General features: G+C 41.2%; 1 protein-coding gene across 1 annotated transcript in view; it reads left to right on the top strand.

The window, feature by feature from the left end:
* DCDC2 (doublecortin domain containing 2) overlaps nucleotides 1-20,251 on the top strand; it is a 144,553-nt gene that overhangs the window by 44,229 nt on the left and 80,073 nt on the right. Inside the window, exons 3-7 of the mRNA XM_070456209.1 lie at nucleotides 2,137-2,213; nucleotides 2,344-2,475; nucleotides 5,418-5,564; nucleotides 7,344-7,398; nucleotides 16,682-16,841. Coding sequence (XP_070312310.1) covers nucleotides 2,137-2,213; nucleotides 2,344-2,475; nucleotides 5,418-5,564; nucleotides 7,344-7,398; nucleotides 16,682-16,841 — 571 coding nt within the window. The remainder of the gene's footprint in view (nucleotides 1-2,136; nucleotides 2,214-2,343; nucleotides 2,476-5,417; nucleotides 5,565-7,343; nucleotides 7,399-16,681; nucleotides 16,842-20,251) is intronic.

Here is a 20,251-nt window from a genome sequence, read left to right as displayed (position 1 = left end):
TATTGTGCAATTAGCAGGCATTGCCATGCGCTGTTTTAGGCACTGGCAAGTCAAGAAGTTTGCCCCTTGTTCTTCTCAAAATGGCATAATTTGCCAGAAGAGAGTCGCATAAATTATTTAGGGTTAATTTATCTTTAACTACCAAAGTGCAAAGCAAGTAGAAGTTCATAGGTGTGGACAACTCTGCCCCTTAGTATGTGTGACTTTAGGCAAATTAAATGATTAACCTCTAGTTTCTTTGTCAAATAGGGTACTTACTTCAGGGCATGATTTTGATGTTCTAATGATATATAATGCCTTTACTTAGTATAGGGCTTGTCATTAAATATAGTGCAGTAAATGTTGGCTATTTTCATTAATCAGTTCCCTTTCAAATCAGAAAGGGAAAAAAGCCCTCTAAGCAAGTGTGATCAGCAATCCCATAGTAGCCGCAGCAGTTTGAGACAGGAAGTTAAAGAAGGATGAACAGAGAAGGACTGCTGATAACCAAGCTGGGTGTTGGTTAGCGAGTGGCATTTCAGCAGCTGGAAGAAGGGGGAGGGCATTTTAGGCAGGGGCAAGATGAGCAGAGGTGTGGAAGAGGATTCAGAATGTGTTTGGGCAATGGATTGGGGGCCGGCTGATTCGACCTAAAGTCACACCTAGGGGTTGTGGAGGAAGGAGTATTTGGTGGAAGGTGAGGGAAGCTAGTAACAGTGGTTGGTCATGGGGGTCCTTGTAGGCCAAGCTTAAGAGTTGGGACTTAGGGCTTCCCTGGTGGTCCAGTGGTCAAGGATCTGCCTTCCAAGTAGGAGACACAGGTTCAATCCGTGGTCTGGAAAGATCCCACACCCACAGAACAACTAAGTCCATGTGCCACAACTACTGAGCCCGCGCTCTAGAGCCCATGAGCTGAGCCCGTGTGCTGCAAATGCTGAAGTTCATGCACCTTAGAGCTGGTGCATGAAGCAATGAAGCTCAAGGGCAGCCAAAAATAAAAAATTAACGAATTGAAAAATAAAGAGTTGGGATTTATCTTTCACTGGAATCCAGATAGTAGAAGACTGAGGAGAAGATGGGGTGGAAGGAAATAGGAAGAGGAATGATGAAGAGGAGAGAAAGGGCCACAGGGTCAAGGAGGAAATTGAAAACAGTGGGGGTGGAGGGCCTTACATATTTAATGGAACAGGCAGCAGGGGACAAAATCAAGACACGCAGACTTAGCTTTGTAAAGGGGTCAGGATCCTTCTGAAACAGACAGCAAAGGAGCAAAGTGGTGAAGATGTAGATGAAGTGAGCTTGAAGCGAAGTGAGGTTAAGATCCTTCGTGCCTGTTGAGCTTTATTCTCTTGAAGTTTGGAAGGAGATGATGTGCTGAGAGTAAGTGTGCCTGGAGTGGGATTTTAGGATTTAGGGTGAAAGGTGGGGATTTGGACAATGCACTGTGGGAAATGTAAGAAATAGTTGATTTGGGAGGAGGAGAGGCTTGACCAATGCCAAAGCCTTGTCTTAGTCGAAGGTGCCCGAGAGGCCACATGGTTCTCGATGCAACAGCTTGGACCCTGAAAACAAAAGGGGCCAGAAAGATGACCAGACCTACCCAGATGCAAGGGGGGTTGGGAAGGGAACGTGCTGTTTAGAGTGTGGCTGGTGAACGGAGGAGGAAGTGAAGCTGAGAAAAGTTGATGGAGTCAGTCTTTGGAGAACAGGATGGGGTTAAGTGCCTGGTGGGGACCCAGTGACTCTAGGGAGTGGGTGGATGGGCAGAGATGACCAAACACTATGTCGTGCCTAGAGGGGGAGGGCACTTCATTCAAAATTTTATACATTTACTTACTTTTGTTTGACAGAAAGGAACTATTTTAAAAATGGCCTTGGAATTCTCACAATAGATCAACAGTTTCAGTTTTTGGTATAGATCGTGAACAGTATGCCAGGGCTTAAAGGAAATCTTTCTTGAGAGCTCTGTTAAAGCTATATGCCATTGATAGAGGGTGAGCCCAGAGGGTTTATATACATGGGAGTGGGGGGGAAAGCAAGGTTTTAACAAAGGTGTTGCAGTTCTCAGCCAGCTCCCTGGAAACCTCTAGTTTTTCCTCATAGGAAAAAAAAAACACTAACATAAGTACAATGATTTGTATTACTTTATTTTTAAAGGTAAAACCAGTAACCCACAGCAGGATCAATGTGTCATCTCGCTTTAGAAAACCACTTCTGGAACCCTGCACTATCTTGTAAGTTGGAATCCTTCATGTTTTGGGTCAGAATTAGTGTTGGTTTCCTTTTGGTTTGGGACTTCTTTTGTAGTTTTAAAGTCATAACTGTGTCAAATGGTTTGTCTCACTGGCTTTGCCTTTTTTTCAGCTTGATTGCAAATGGAGACCTCATAAACCCAGCTTCTCGACTCCTCATTCCTAGAAAAGCCTTGAATCAGTGGGATCATGTACTGCAGATGGTCACGGAAAAGATAACTCTGAGAAGTGGGGCTGTCCACAGGTATGTCAGAATAATCTTCTTGCAAGTGGATGGGACTCAGAATTATTGAGGATATTTCCATGAGGCACTGGTACCTAGATCTGAGTTTGGGGTCACTAGTTTGTCTCTGTGTGCCTCAGTTTCTCTATCTATAAAATGGGCATATAATTGTTCTTACCTTGTAGGGTTGTTTTCCAGTTTATATTTTTGTTGCTCTTTATGTTGCTTTTCTCATGCAGTTATGTTAAATTTTGATGCAGTCAAATTTTTAGTCTTTCATTACAGTCATTAAGTTCTATGATTAGCTTAGGTTCTCTTCACTCCTAGATTATAAAAAAAATTATCCCATGTTTTCATCTTTCAACTTTTAACTTTCGTTTAAACCTTTGATCCTTTTGGATTTTACTTTGGCATCAGGGTAAAGGCAGGTCTCAATGGTTTTATATTGATTTTTTAAAAAAGATATATCATTTTGCCTTTTGACACGTACACAGATGTAAACCCACTCAATAAATGCTCTGAAACACACAAAGATATATAAACACAACTGCATGCCCAGATACACCTATTCACACATATATTGACGTGAACAAATTGATAAATAGAAATAAAATATAAGCAAAGACAAACACAGAAATGAGAATATAAATGTCCCCTGAACATGTGAATACTTGGAGAGGCTTAATTCTTCTTCTTTTTTTTTAACTTTTAATTTTGACTTGGGTATAGCCAGTGAGCAATATTGTGATAGTTTCAGGTGATAGCAAAGGAACTCAGCCGTGCAGACACATGTATTCATTCTCCCCAGACTCCCCTCCCACCCAGGCTGTCACATAACATTGAGCAGAGTTCCATGTTGGAGAAGCTTAATTCTTAGTGTAATGCCAGACATGAGTGAGATTTGCATGTTGCTCACTTGGGACACTCCCACCCTCCCTTAACAGAACATGGTGGTTTAAAAACACCTGGTGATGGTTTAGTTGCCAAATTGTTTTCGACTCTTGCAACACCATGGACCAGCCTGCCAGGCTCCTCTGTCCATGAGATTCTTCAGGCAAGAATACTGGAGTGGGTTGCCATTTCCTTCTCCATGGGATCTTCCTGTCCTGGGAATTGAACCTGGGTCTCTTGTATTGCAGGCAGATTCCTGACAACTGAGCTAAACAGAACATGAGTAATTCTTATGTTTGGACCATTCCTGGGCATCGGTATACATATCAAAAACATTCCACACAAATTCATTCAACTCCCTGTTTATAATTCTCATGTTCTGTAGCAAAGGAAGAAAGCGGGTCAGCAAGAGTCGCATAAAAGAAGGCTAAGTTCACAGGCTAGAATTTATTCAGTTTATTTATAAATTTATTCAGTTTATTTATAAATTTATTTAGTTTATTTATAAATTTATTCAATTTATTTATCCTTTACCTGTCTGTAGAGAAAACCAGTCAAATCTTAGCTGTTGGCCAGATCCACCACTTTGCTGTCTTTTAATTTCTAGATGTAAAAGTTAATGACGGATTCAGATCTTCCTATTTTGAAGTAAACGAGAGAAGAACCTCTGGGTCTAGGCCTCCATCTAGGGGTTGGTTTCCAGCAGGTTCTCCCCCAGGGGCAGTTACCACTAGAGGCTGCTGGCAGTGTCCAGAGTCCTAGGGAATGGAGGTGGCTACTACTCCCATCTCGTGGGTAGAGGCCAAGGGTGCTGTTAACATCCTACAATTCCCAGGACAGCCTCCCACCTCTCCTACAATTATCAGATCCAAAACATCAATAATGTCCAGAGGCCCTGGTCTAGGTGAAGGCAGGAAAACCAGATTATCTGGGTTAAGTGTTGGTATTTAGACTTGTAGGGTTAAAAGTACGTTACTTTAGCATCTTCATACTAACTCAACACTAACACACTTTAGGGGGTTAAGTGGCTGCTTTTATTTTCCTTTTTGACTCCATATGATACGGCCTTTCACATAATCAGTAAATAAGCAGACAGATCAATGGATTTTTTTTTCTTTGCAAATGTCACTACCCTTAATTTTGTGATATAAGAAGTCTGAGAACTTTTAAAACGATCCTCTTAAAATCTTTCCAGTTACTAACTCTTGTTTATTACCTTCAAAAACATGCATTGTCTTCTTTGTGGTGTGGTTTTCTAAACCGTCTGTTTTTTTCTTGCTCTTTAAACAAACTGTGTGGACACTTTAAATCGTCTAGCAAGGTTATCACTGTTCTCTTAATAAGTAACACATTGTAGTTTGCAGCAGCAGTTTTACAGTAAAGGGAGGTTCTTGTGAAATCCCTTGATTCTGGGAAGATGACGGAAGGCAAAAAAAGAGAAGCATGAACGCTATGCAGTTCTGCATCATTAATACTGGAAATGGGTTCTTTTACCTCCTGCCCTCGCACCTCTTGTTTTCTGACCTAGTTCTTTGTGTTTGTATGTAAAATTCTGTCTGAGGGCTGCACGTGGATGTTAACCTGAATAGTGCATTAAGAAAATAAATTTTCTAAGTGCTCACGGGATATAAAAAGAAGAATCAAACTTCAGTGGAAGCCAAGCTTCATTTAAAGTATGACATTCTCAGAACGGCAACCTACTCCAGTATCTTGCGTGGAGAATTTCATGGACAGAGGAGCCTGGCAGGCTACAGTCCATGGGGTTGCAAAAGAGTCGGACATGACCGAGCACACACAAACATTCTCTACAAGTTAATTCTCTCCTTCTAAACTCTAAATATGGCAGCAGTAAGGGATCCTTATGTTAGACTGCCAGGTTCTGTACAACTAGACCGTAATTGCATCTGCATTGGTATTTAGCTGAGTCTTATGACTTTGAGACATTTATAATTCAGTGTTTAGCCTAGTATCAAATGAGCCAATTTAGGAATGGAGTTTTTAATTGACTGTGATTTTAGCGGTTCTTGAAATGCTTGTTAACATTTTAATTGCTGGCATTCATATTTTGGCAGACTCTACACTTTAGAAGGAAAACTGGTTGAGAGTGGGGCAGAGCTGGAGAATGGGCAGTTTTATGTGGCTGTCGGCAGAGATAAGTTTAAGAAGTTGCCTTACAGTGAATTACTTTTCGACAAGTCGACGATGAGAAAGTCTTACGGGTACGTTTGCATCCTCACTCACGTCTCATATTTTAGTTATCACTTGAAATAGCATTGAATCTTATGCTGGCCCCGGGTCTGTTTTTTAGAATCTTGTTTATCGGTTAGAAAGGAAAGGATGTCCGATACATGTTGATCGCTGTTTATTTTGCTGTGATTGGAGGTTGAGAACTATTGCATAAAAATATAATATTGAGGAAGCTATGATAGACTATGTATTTTTTAGCCACTCACTTATGAATTTGTAATAAATATAAAGATTTATTTTTGTGAAAAAGGTACAGGGCAGTGAGCTTCTCTGCGACACAGGCTTTTAGAAGTCTTAAAAACGTTAACTTGATTGAATAATTTTCTTAGTTGGTGCGTAGAAGAACATCTACAGGTGGTTAAAAAATAATATTTTCTACTTAAAAATAATAATGGTAAAATATAGAAATGATATTTCTTTTACACAAATAAGTGGAGCACTGGGTGTATAGTTATTTCAGGCAAAATTTTAAAGGTTACTCTTACACACCGTGCACAGAGAACCCTTTTGCTCTATGAGATGTAGGACACTGGTGAAGAATGCCTTCTTTCAGCCCAGCAGGTGGACTGCCCACGCACGCGTTGCATGAGGAGCCTCAGCCCCTGCTTGCAGGGACCCTCGGGCTTGCTCACAGTGCCCTGCGGTCCATTGCCGCTGCTTTTCCGTGTCTGCTTGGCTGGAAAACTGACTTTGTGTAGTTGCTTCTAGTCGGATGCGTGACATGTGACAGAGATAGAGCAGAATGTCATAAGTGTGTTCTCCCTTGATTTGCAATCCCGTGTAACTTGATGGAGAGACTAGCCCAGGGTTTCTCAATATGGAATAGGTGGAATGGAATTTCAGGGGTCGTGTTTGAAGTATCGCAAAGAGCGCATTGCTTTCTAGCACTTTAGAACTATCTACCAGACTGACTGCCAACCATCCTTACCCATCCATGAAATCAAGTCCTTCATAAGGTCGCTCTGAGAAGCGACGCTGGGGTAGACTGCTGTGGGTTGCAGTACATTCTGCAGTGAGATCTTGTGCTTGTACTTGATGGCAATGAGAAAACTTGCTCATGGTGGCCTTTCTCTGGCAGGTCCGCGAAATTTGCCTTTACCTCCGTGGCTTCTTATTGTCAGAGAGGTTCAGTTGGGTTTCGAGCTGGATCTTTTCCTGCAAAGAAACATCTGGGAAATACTTAGAGCCAAAGAGCAGTTTTTAAATTTTTTGGTGAGAGTGATGGTTTGGAAACTTCCTGAATATAAATGCCGGTGTTTTACCATTCTGTGTTTCTACCAGATATGATAGACATGATAAAAAAACTTCATCATTTTTAGTTTTAAACACAATCTGGCAAAATCATCACGCAGCTTGGAAATGCCTTTTTTTTTTGAAATACAAATTATAAATTTAGGGATTTGATTTTAAGTGGTATGAAAAAGTTAAAAGTGGTACTAAATTTATTTGTAAGCATCAACTAAAATGCTATACAAGAAAACATTAAGAATCTTTTGGACAGTGGAAACTAATACAACATTGTAAAGCAATTATACTCCAATTAAAAAAACATAATCTTTTGGAATGGAATTTGGAAATGTTTTGGTGGTCTTTGTGAAATTGGGAAAGTCAGTGGTACTTTTTGTGGAATACTGATGTCTACAAATAGTTGAGTTCCAGGTTGGAGTGATACACTGAGATGATAATTATCTTGCCTTGTATATTATTTGTGAATAATATTCAGATTTCTAAATTGCAATTTGTTTTCACAGTCAGAAAACCTCTTCACTACCTCCAATTGTAGGATCCAGAAAGTCTAAAGGCAGTGTAAGTATCAGATACTTTACTCATTAATGTTCTGTATTTCTGTACAATAACAGAGAGACTGTCCTTTGGGTTTCAATTAAATTTGAAGAAATAAAATTTAGCCACCTTGTGGCATGTGAGCAATTATGTGAAACAACACTAGAACATTAATGTTACAACCTGGTTTCTAAAGGAGAGCTGATATTTTGAAAATGTGGATTCTAAAAGAGGTATCTTTTTCCTAATATATAGGCTTGATAAAATTTATACCAGCTTGAAATCTAGGCAGTAATACATAAATGAGAAGAAATGCTGTTTTAGGGCACATCACTGGTCTGCCAGTGTAGTTTTCTGTAACTGACAAAAGACTAATAAGAAAACGTATGTAACAGAATGTCAGTCCTCAGTTACATTTTTTAAAATGGTTGAGAATCACTCTAAATATTTAGCTCCTTATCAGAATCGTTTTCATCCACCATTCATTCATCTGTTAATTCAGCATGTATCTATTGAATACCCATTACGTGACAAGCATTCAGTAGGTTATGTCTTAACCTGTTTGTATTTTTTGTCTGTACCCCCTCATGGGGATGAGCTTCATGTCCTGCTGGCGTATTGCTTTGACAGGTCTTCTTGGCTGAAACTTCTCTTTCTGCTCTTTTGGTTGAATTTCCTGACCTGTAGAGGTCAGAATTGACCTGACATTTTCCCTTTCTGAATTAAATAAGCAGAACTGTTACACTGGTGTCTTGTAAAATAAGTGGCTACTGGACAATGATATTGTCTCCTGATGATGATTTAGACAGTTCCTTCCCCTCCCCCTTTTCTGTAACGTCACATGAAATTCTTGAATTTTTTTTTTTTTTTTTGCGTGAAGAAATAGTGCTGACCTCGACCAAGTTTCTGAGCTTGGATGCCTGAGAAAATAGTGGTACTATGGCTAATTAGAGGGCAGCTAGAGGAAAGAATGACCTGCTTAATTTCTGATGCATTAAGTTGTCAGTGTCATCACGGAATCTAGCTGCAGACTGTTCAGCAAGTAGTAGTAAATGGCAGAGACTGAGGACATCAGATGAAAATTTGCAAGTTCATCCATGTGACGTCATAGTCAAAGAGCAGAGGCATGTCATGGTGAGGTTCTTTCCTCGTACCCCGCACAGCCCGGCGAGGAGCTGGCTTCATCACGCTGTTGAGTGGGAGGATGGGGAAGTGGGAGTAGAGAGAGTTGGGTGCAGAGCTCACAGTGAGAGCCACAGAGGACCCATAACTTCATGGATGTGGAGAGCAAGGGGGGAGAGAGTATTCCAGTAACTGAAAAATATATTGTAACCATCATAAAGCTAAATGTGTGCTTGCATACAAAATCACTTCAGTGTGTCTGACTCTCTGCGACCCTATGGACTGTAGCCTGTCAGGCTCCTGTGTCCATGGGATTCTCCAGGCAAGAATACTGGAGTGGGTTGCCATGCCCTCCTGCAGGAGATCTTCCCGTCACAGGGATCGAACTCGTGTCTCTTAGTTTCCTGCATTGGCAGGCAGGTTCTTTAGCACTAGCGCCACCTGGGAAGCCTGTAAAGCTAAATAAAGCCCAGGAATTTAGAGTTGGGAAACTGCCCTTCTGTTCTTCTTCAGGACTTTGTGGAGTGGAATCTCTTCCATGTACCATGCATGTAGGAACTCATTAACCTTTACAGTACAGCTGGAAAGGTGATGGTTAAATAGAGACCAAGTGTGGTTGAATAACTGACCCAGATCACAGGAAAGTTCATGTTAGAACCAAGATCAGGACTCAGGTCTTTACATTCACAATGACTGAACTTTGGGATTAGGTGCTTATTATTCTTCTGAAATTTAGAATGTCTAATTTTTTTAATTAAAAATGTTTCCAATTTTCAAATCCATACACAGGAGGCATATATGTACCTCTTTCTTGCTCTCTTGTATGGAAGTTCTTTAGAATCAGTGCTGTGAATACTGGGTTACCTGATGATGATTGGCTATGTCTTCCGTGTGTCGGGCCTTGAACTAAGCCCCAGGGAGATAGTATTGAGCAAAAAGACACAACACTCTCTCTTAGCTCTGTCCTACTCAAGGAGACAAAGTTATACAAACAATACCACAAAGCAGTGTATAATTGCAAAGTGTGATTAAAATGAGAGAAAAGGATGGCACAATATGCAGGAAAGTAAAAGGAGAATTTAGATATGTGTCAGGAAAAGGCCTCTTTTAGGACACAAACTTTAAGGACTCAAAGTTATGTTTTGAGATGAGTTTCCATCTCATACGCAAGCAAAGACTCAGCATTATATTGCCATGCTCTGGCTTAGAATAACACAGGGATAGCAGAGTCCGTCCCCTTTTTCACAGTGCTTTCTCACGAAGCATTCTGTAGATTCATCTGTCCATTTATCTGGTCCTCCAGCCATCCATCCAACACATGTTTAACAAGCACCTACTGAGTGCTAGGAATTTCCTTCAAGCAGCTGGCATAGATTGGTGACAAGCTTTCAGACTGCACGGAACTTTTGTTCTGATGCCTTTGTCTGTGGTGGAAGGATGGGGGTAGACAGATGATCAATCTCTAAACAAATATATAATTTCAGGTGGTTATAAGTGCCATGAGGACAATAAAATGTGGCAGGGCACTTGTTGATATAAAATGCTCTGAGACTGAGACTTTAATGAGTTAAAGCAGCCAGCCATACGAGGTGGGGGCAGGGGAGAAAGCCTCCATACCAGAGAAAACAGTCACAAAGGCCCTCGGAAAAGAGCTTTTGGCATAAAGAAAGAGGACAGAAAGCAGGCTGGGGTGGTCTGTGATGAGACTGGAGAGGCAGGCAGGGCCCAATGGTGCAGGCCATGGGTGGAGTTTGGATTTGATTCTTTACTGGAACACCATTTGAGGGGCAGAGGAAGGGAGTGATAGCACTTGATTTCTATTTTTAAAAGATCATTCTGGCTATGGTGTGTGCAGAGAAGTGGGTGGGGCTAGAATAGAAGCAGGAGGCAGTGGGATGGCTGGAGTCCTGAGTGATGCGGGCGACTGGGACCCGAGGCAGCAGGCGACATTAATGTTGTCACTGATGGCTGCATTCACCCGGGGGCCATTTATCGAGTCCAGATTATGTCCCGAGCACGAGGAGAAGGGGACGAGAGAAGGTGAGATGGTCGGATGGCATCACCGACTCAGTGGACATGAGTCTGATTAAACTCTGGGAGTTGGTGATGGACAGGGAGGCCTGGCGTGCTGCAGTCCGTGGGGTCACAAAGAGTCAGACACGACTGAGTGACTGAACTGGTTTTAGTGCTTGTGGGGAAGGGGAGGCAGAGATTCCAGAGAAAACCGTAAATGTCTGAAGCCTCCATTCTGGAGGAGGAAAAAGACAAACAAATACACAGTTGATATTAATCAGGGATAAACTTGAAGAAACATGTGCAGGGGGAGAAAGTTAGAGTGGGTGCAGTACCCCCTGGGTGGCCAAGGTGGGCCTCTTGTAGGAGATTTTATTCAGCAGTGGGGTGTAACCTGCCAGGCACACAGTAAGTTTCCACGAAACCTGTCTAGTGGATGTGTGAGTGGCCGTGAACCACAAGGAGAGAATATTCTACACTGAGCATTCCAAAGTCACAGACTCAGTTTTTAAGAGAAGGATCAATTTGCTCCTTTCCTTTAATTAATTGGTTCCCTGGAGAATGTATGTGTTTTCAAGATCCTTAACTGCTTGACACTGCATGGGGGTGAGTGTGCGTGAAGGGGTCGCTGGGTGAGCTGGCTTACAACTTAGGGAACTGCTTCCTGTTCAGTCCAAGGGAAGGCATCCCTGAACTCGTGATGCAAATCAAAGGGGACCCAGAGTTGGATTTTTAGGAATTCTTTTCTCCGCAAGCTTTCTAGGAATGGCTGTATTGCATAATGAAGGGAAGTGTGGGTGGGGGCCCGGTAGAACTTAAAAAAGAGAGAGAGAAAGCTGCTATACTCCCCATAGAAGACCTGCTGTGCAGATGTGATGAGTCAGCAAGGCCCCATCCTTTGATAGGAAATATGGGTAATGGGGTTTGGGGTAAAAGTGAGGGGGTTTGGGGTAAAATTGAGGGGGTTTGGTGGAGGATCCTGCAACCCTTTCAAAACAGCCAGGGAATGCCTTGTGCAAAGCAGGAAAAGATCAGAAGTCACCCCTCATACAGACTTGGGGTCACAGAAACAAGTACTTTGAGATTCTAGCCTGGGAAACAAAAGGAAAAGATAAGTGAATCCTCTGAAATTCTATTAAGTTTGGAAAATTAACCCACCAGCGGGAGGCTGTCCTCTAGCTGTGAGGTTTCAGCACAGAGTCCAAGCACCCTCTAGTGGAAGAGACATAAAATCAGGGACGTGTTTGAAAGTTGGAGCCAAAGACTACCTTACGTTGTCCTCAGTTGTCCTTAATTCCCGAGAGGCTAATACATCTTGTGATCAGCAATTTACAGATTCAAATATGGCAATTGCTCAGGTTTTGGTGAGAAAACGTGATTATCCGTGTATCACAACGTCACGGTGAAAGGTCAATTCTGAAGCTTCCAGAACTCCATTTTGCCTTTCGGGAACCTGTGTCCAGTTTGGATAAAAAGGTTTCTCACACGTCCCATCAGCACATACGTAGAGAAACACCAGCCTGAGTCTGAGTGTGGTCCCCTGCTCACAAGGTCTTCTGGATGCTTTACTGAAACACACACACTGTGAGTCCTGCTGTGTGCGGCAAATCTCTCACAAAATCACTTTACAAGGGATTTTGTGATGTATTATGGCTTTTGTGTCTTTGGCACATTTCATGAAGGTTTAAAGTGAGTTTACCGTGGTAATGACAGAAACCTGAGTTGACTGGATCTTGTTGGTAAGAGCCTAGGGAATTATCTAAAACAATCCCAATTTGAGTAGAGTAAGGGGGTGATCGAAGGGCTCTTTTTAGTTTTCTGTTGGTTTGAGCCAGAGGTTTGCTATTTCTGTCAGGTATTTTGATATGTGTGTGAGGAAAAACAGGACAGTGCTTGAATGATCACATAGGGTCTAGTGTTTGCACGGGATGCCCTGTAAAATGAGGCTGCTGCTTGATTTCTTCCACTTTGGGATAAAATCGTAATCTGTTACTTCCAGGTGACTTTTTAAGGGAACCAAACCATATGATAGCTGTTTCTAGTCCCTTGGGGACTAGGAAGCTTCAGTGTAGTAGAAAAATCAAGCCTGGATAACTTTGAGAAAGTTAATCCCTTTATCTGAAAAATAGTAGCAGAAAAATCAAACCTGGGTAACTTTGAGAAAGTTAATTCCTTTATCTGAAAAAATGCCTTTCTATGCATTTGGTAAGTATTTGTGTTTATGAGTATTTAGCACACAAGAGGTACTCAGTAATGTTATCAACTAACGTAGCAGTATGAGATGACAATCTTATTCCATATGCCCCATAAATAGCAATGACTATCCATTTATGAGTCATATGTAGAAATCTCAAAAAAGAAAGGAAGATCCCTCTTCTATTCCTCTGCCCTTCTCTCTCTATATATAATTTGTCTATGTATTATTTATATAATTAACTATGTAAATAGATAAGTATACAATTTATACTATATAACTTATTTATATTTGTATTAATTTATTATACACATTTTTATTTTTTAGATGAATCTTGTTTTCTTTTTTTATTGTATATCGGAGAATAGTTGATTTACAGTGTTAGCTTCAGGTGTATAGCAAAGTGATATATATATTATATATCCATTTTTTTCAGATCCTTTTCCCACTTAGATTATCACAGAATATTGAGTAGAGTTCCGTGTGCTATACAACGTGTTTTCTTTTTAAAATAGAAAACATTTAAATTCTTTCCAGTTTTCTAATTACAAAACAATTATTTTTTTCTAAGTTTAATTTGTGTTGTGTTAGTCACTCAGTCGTGTCTGACTCCTTGCAACCCCATAGGCTGTAACCCTGCAGGCTCCCCTGTCTATAGAATTTTCCAGACAAGAATACTGGAGTGGGTTGCCATTCCCTTCTCCAGGGGATCTTCCCCACCCAAGGATCGAGCCCGGGTCTCCTGCATTGCAGACAGATTCTTTACCACCTGAGCTACCAGGGAAGCTAAGTTTAATTTAGTTCTTGTCAAGTGCCTGGCAATTAGTCATTAATCAGTATTTGAATGCATGAGTGTCAGTTACCAAAGCTATGCCTCATATAGTTATTGGAATCAACTAGTCTTTCTTTCTTTTATTTATTTTTATTAGTTGGAGGCTAATTACTTCACAATATTGTAGTGGTTTTTGTCATACATTGACATGAATCAGCCATGGATATACATGTATTCCCCATCCCGATCCCCACTCCAACTAGTCTTTCTTGATGCTCCAAAATCAGTCTTTTGAGTGTCCCTATCAGAAACAGAGTAAATCAGAACTTCTTGTATATTCAACAAGAGAGTTCATGCTTAAAATCATGTGAATCCTCAGTGTCCCCAGGGTGGAGCATCTGCTTTTCCCTTGTTTTACCCCTTTTGTGACTAAGGCTTTTCCCAGAGAGCTGTTTAAAAAAACAAAACAAAACAAAACAAAAACCTCTCATGATGAGATCCAGAGTTTTGCTTTCTTTGTTTCATTTTAGTCCTGATAAGTGGAACAGCATCTCTGAACATTCTAGTAGGCTTGCTAGAAGGGTTACTCCCCCATTCAAGGCTTTTAAAATTTTAGAATCTTGAGATGAATAGCTGCTGCTAAGATGCTTCAGTCGTGTCCGACTCTGTGCAACCCCATAGACAGTAGTCTACCAGGCTCCGCCGTCCCTGGGATTCTCCAGCAAGAACACTGGAATGGGTTTCCATTTCCTTCTCCAATGCATGAAAGTGAAAAGTGAAAGTGAAGTCGCTCAGTCATGTCTGACTCTTCACGACTCCATGGACTGCAGCCTACCAGGCTCCTCCATCCATGGGATTGTCCAGGCAAGAGTACTGAGATGAACAGACTAATTTGAAAATAGACTAGAATGTGAGACCAGGCTGATGGTTCCTTCTCATATGATGGTTTTGGAATCTCCGCTGTAATCATATTAGCCATTTCTCCTGTCTGGCAGTTTATGGCTTTGCAAGAAATAATCACTGAAGAAAAGGAAAGGAAAAAACCCAACTCTGGTTGCAGTTAATGCAATAATTAAGTGGAAACTGTATGTTTGAATTGCAATTGGAATAGGAAATTAAATTATGCAAAAAATGTTATAGATTTGGACAAGTTTTCATAATGTTAATAAATCTATGCATAATTCATTTTCTTGTAGGCTATGACAAAATAGCATAAATAACTTCATTTGTAAGGCTGTGAAATTTTCTATTCTTAATTGGGTGATAGCTAAAGCTATTTAAACACTTCTGGATGACTGAATATCTAAATGTTTAAAATGAGCAGTTATAATAGGTTTCTAGGCAGATTTGTTTATTTAACATTACTACATTTATTTTCAGATACTAGCATAGTACAGATGTTGCATAAAATTGCACCCAATATGGTGTAAATTTGATACGATTTTTAAGAAAAAGATATTAACTCTCTGCTCTTGGAGGAAGCCCTCTGATAGTCTTTGAATAAAACTACATGCCAGACACTGTTTGTTTTGTTTAGTCGGTAAGTCGTGTTCAACTCTTTTGCAACACCACGAACTGTAGCCTGCCAGGCTTCTCTGTCCCTGGGATTTCCCAAACAAGAATTCTGGAATGGGCTGCCATTTCCTTCTCCAGGGGAATCTTCCCCACCCAAGCATCGAACTCACGTCTCCTGCATTGCAGGCAGATTCTTTACCATCGAGCCACAAGGGAAGCCTGCCAGGCACAGTACCGGTTACTTTATAAGTGTTACCATTTCATTTCATTCCATTCATTTCATGTAAGAGATCTAGCAGCAGGCACATTAACCCCATTCAGTTGATAAGGGATCCACGGGGTCACAAAGAGTCGGACACGACTGAGCTACTGAACTGAACTGAACTGAACTGAATCGATAAGGAAATAGGTTCTAAGAAGGTAGGAACTAGTTATCCCAAGGTCCCATTGATGGTTGGTGGCAGTGCAGTGACTCTGAGTCAGGGTCTCTAAAACTTGCATTATTTCTGCTACCGGCAGCCTCATACCTCACACACTCGGGAAAGTGTAGCACCTGAGTGTCCTAAGGCCGAGGCTATCTTGTTAGGAGGGAATTTCTTGCGCTGAGAATCAGCACAGAGAGCTGTTCCTTGGGTACAGTGGCCACCACTGTGGCTCTCATGCGGCTCCCCAGGAACTGCACACGCGCCCGCCGCAGCAGCCGCTGAGCCCAACCTCACTGTCATGCTGGGAAGCCCCCTCTGCAGATGCAAGGTTTCATTTCGAGAAGCACGTGGGAATCAGAGGCAACCACCACAGTGTGGGCAGCGGGGGCTGCCTTGCAAGAACGGTGGCGGGGGTATGTGGTCTTGAGCTGCTCGCGTCTATGTTGCTCCGGATTTGTGGTTCATAGAGATGGTGGAAGTCATCCACAGATGAGTTAATATCGGAGGTTTTCTGTAAGCACAGTGTGGGTCTGCTTATGTGATGATACTTGTGTGCTCACTGTTAAGAAGGTATTTCTCGATTAGCTGATCAAACTGGGTTTTGTCATCATTCCTCACCCAATAGCTATCTGCTGATTCTTCTGAAAGGTGCAGGAGGGAGAGGATGGTTGAGACAGCCGACTGGCTCTGCTCCTTGCTGGCTGTATGACCTTGGCCAGGCTTCACCTCTCAGCCTCATTTGCTTGTCTGTACAATGGGGTGATAACAGTACCTGTCTCTTAGATTATGAGGACTGAGTGAGACAGTTTCATAGCAACACCTGGTATATATCAATACAGTTGTCAAGTGCTATTATTTGTTTAAAAATGTTTTTTGATGTGGACCATTTTTTAAAGTCTTTTACATTTGTTATAATATTGCTTGTTTTATGTTTTGGATTTTCTTTCTTTTTTTTTTTGACTGCAAAACATGTGAGAAATTAGCTCCCTGATCAGGGATTACATCTGCACACCCTGCATTGGAAGGAGAAGTTGTAACCCCTGGACTGCCAGGGAGGTCCCTCAAGTGCTATTATTTTTATTCTCCTTCCCCTGGTACACCCCTCATCTGCCACCCAGAAGAGTTTAATGTAGGTAATGGACAGAAGTAGGATCAGCACAGAACACCCGCCTCTGGCCTCTGCCCCTTTTTACCACGTTAGTGACTTGTAGTTATCACTCAAGGAGTTCATCAGCCAGTAGTAAGAGTTCATCTTTTGCCACATAGGGAAATGATCGCCAGTCTAAGTCAACAGTTGGATCCAGCGACAACTCATCTCCTCAGCCTCCAAAGAGGAAAGGGAAAAAAGATGCAAATTCAGAAAAACCCACGAAAGAGAAACAAAATGCCAAGTTAAAGAGTTCACCACAAACAATCCCAAACAGTGGTAAGTTTGTTATTATTATTATATTGTTATTACTGATGATCATTATCTTAAGGCTGTGATACAATTTTAATTTGTAAGTAGATCCATTTGTTTTCCTGGACTCATAGAATATTGTCATATATGAGAGTTTTCAAAGAAGACTTTCTGTGTATGAGAGATGCTGGTGTTTTTCATGCTTAATTTTTAGTTGTAATTAGCAATTGTGTGCCGGGGTCCAGCCCCAGCGGGTCCAGGAACACCCAAGGAATGAGTGGCGTCGGCGAGGAAGAAGACAGACACACACAGAAGGTTTCGTAGAAGAGGTAGCTTCTTTATTTTTAGGACAGCTCAGTTTTTATAGAATGAATGTTACCTCCCACTTAAGTCACCAGATATTACATCAGATATTGGTTTCGTGCTCCTGTCAATATTTTTCTTTCCCATGTTTTTCCCCTATGCGTTCATCTAGAATGTTTCCGATTACAGCGTTTTTTCTTAAATGTCCTGTACATAGTCTTCTTGCCTCAATGGCCTAACATTTTCACTCTAACAAAAACAATGTTCTACAGATTTCAGGTATAGTATGAATTCTTTAGACAATAAGACAATACATGGGAAGGGCTACTATGCAAACATTTTTGATATTTTTGAGAATAGTACCATGTGAAAACCCTGATATTTTCTTTACCTAAAATTACAGAGTTTACAATGATTAACTATGAAGCGGCAAAACACCTCTATTAATAGTGAGGGAATGGCAGTGAAGCTGGTTGATATAAATCTTCTATTGAAATCCTATGTATCCCATTTCTTAACTCTACAAAAATACCCATAATCTTCCATGTTGTTTCAAGAAAGGGAAACAATGGACAAATAGCAGCAAGGAAATAGCAATAATGAAAACCCTCTCAATCAAGGAGCAAGTAAACTGAAGCAGTATATCTACTTCTAAATCTAAATGCCCCTACTCTTTTCTATTCTAGAACATTAAAATCTTTTAAGCAAGCAGCCAAACTATGCTTGTGGCCTTTTCTTTTTTGACTTGATGTTTATGGTCGTGTCCTGAGCCAGAGCAATCATGAGCATTTCCAAAAAGGCTTGGACTTTTCCAGGGAGGCCTTATTACTATATATTACATTTCCAAAAATTAATAGAAGGCCCAACAATAGTAAGACAGAAAGAGGAAAGAGACATACCGGGCCCCCGGGACAACCTCGAGGGGAAGAGCTGCCTTGCAGATTCCTCTCTCGTCCCGTGACCTTGTCACGGACTGGGCGCATCCCGGCGGCTCCCGACAATTGTGCTATAAGGATACCTGTTTTGAGAGAAAATATTTCATGAGTGTTCTTATTGAGAAAGGTAAATTTTGCCATCCTGTGTTTCAGCTAAAAGTGCTTGATTAACATTTTTATCACCTACTTGTGATCTCTCTTATTCGTGTGTCTCCAACTCTTGTTCACATTTATTACTAACTGCCTTTAGTCACAGATCACTTTTTCAAAAAGATGTTTCACTGGTATCCAAGAGAACACACACACACACAATTTTACCAATAAACAGTATGTAAAAAATTATTAATAGTTTCATGGGATCAAGTTTCAGATTCATGGCCAGAGCTCTGTCTTCCTCCTGGGAGCTCCAGCTTACTTACCTTGCATTACCAGGTGAGAGATGGTATAAAAATAACTTAAAGCATTTTGCATTACTACAAGATTTTAGGATAAAAGTGTGATAAACTAGGGCTTCTCTGGTGGCTCAGCTGGTAAAGAACCCGCTTGCAATGTGTGAGACCTGAGTTCAATTCCTGGGTTGAGAAGATCCCCGGGAGAATGGTATGGCAACCCACTCCAATATTCTGGCCTGGAGAATTCCATGGTCTGTATAATCCATGGGGTTGACCAAGGAGGCATGCTGTCAGAATTGTGACCTTTTCATGTTTTTTGTGAAGACAGGCTCTTTTTGGTTTCACTCTGAGCGTGGTCTCAGTGGGGTGAGCACATGAGTGTTGGGTGATGCTGTGGGCAGCTGGGCTGGCTGGGACACGGCTGGAGGAGTGACTGATTTTCCCTCCTCCTGGGATCCACTCACCTCTGCAGGAACACTTGCTGGGCTGCTCTGAAACGGGGTGGATGGGATCAAGTTTCAGATTCATGACCAGAGCTCTGTCTTCCTCCTGGGAGCTCCAGTTCATTTCAAAGTCCATACGAAGTGTCGCATTAGAATTATAGGTCATGTGGAGTTCACAGCTAAGGAGACAGTACAAACTTGTGTGAGGGCTTAGAAGATGCTGCTAGATGGTTACAGGGTCAGAAGAGAGACGCGTGTGACTAAGTTAAAAGAGCAGGTGAAATGAAGGAGTCAATTCCACAGAGAAGAAAGTGGAGGGGGCTTAAGGTTTCAAAGATTTAAATGATAATTAGCTGGAAGCCCGGAGTCCTAGATTCTTGTCCCAGTTCTGCTCTTGACTTTGGGCAAGTCATGTAACTTTCTTTGGCCTCATTAGCTTTCTGCAACATGTGGGTTCATATTAAGATTTATCTTTATGGTTTTGATTTTATCTTTAAGTTTGTTCAGTCCTTTCCAGTGACCATGAAATGGGGAAGCCAGGGTAAAATGCAGTCAATGGATGTTTAGTGAATGCTTGTTGTATGAAAAAGTGAAAGTGTTAGTCGCTCAGTCATGTCCTACTCTTTGTGATCCCATGGACTGTGTAGCCCACCAGGCTCCTCTGTCCATGGAATTCTCCAGGCAAGAATACTGGAATGGGGTTGCTGTTCCCTTCTCCAGGGAATCTTCCTGACCCAGGGATTGAACCCAGGTCTCCTTCATTGCAGGCAGATTCTTTACCAGGCACCAAAGGAAAAAGCTAGCCTGAAAAAGCATGCCATACATGTGAACGTTAATAATAGAGGGTTTATTTTAATCAGTATATACTAGATTGCAAAACCATCAAGGCTATGGGCTATGTCTTACTAGTTTATTTTTTTCAATCCCCAATAACTAGGTCTGAGAGACGAGACACTTAATAAATATTGGTGAATGAATGATGGAAGTTACAAAATAGATGTCTCTGTACTATTTTAAAACCCACTAAGAAACAGGACTCATGTTAAACTTTTCATGAATCATTTTCAATTAAAGGCTTTTATGAAATGTTACTTGCTTATTTTCTGTGCGGCTCTTATTAGCTTATGAAAATCCTAGCTCCTGCTCTCAATTTATTTTTTGAAAATCTTTAAATTTAGCAGTTTTCCCTCAAGAGAAAGGGGACCATCGTCTCTTCAGGTTATTTCACTCATGGAAACATGGAAACACAAGAGGCTGAATCAGCATGTCCATGTTTTACAGGAAAGCAACCATTATTAAAAAGTCAAATTATCAGTGTTTTTGCCTTTGTAGAAAGTTTTCTCTTTTTTTTAAAAAGATTTCCC

Source organism: Odocoileus virginianus, chromosome 27 (genome assembly GCF_023699985.2).
Source record: "Odocoileus virginianus isolate 20LAN1187 ecotype Illinois chromosome 27, Ovbor_1.2, whole genome shotgun sequence".
NCBI classification, from domain to species: Eukaryota; Metazoa; Chordata; class Mammalia; order Artiodactyla; family Cervidae; genus Odocoileus; species Odocoileus virginianus.
Note: the sequence above shows the minus strand (reverse complement) of the source record. Positions and strands in the feature narration are given on the sequence as shown.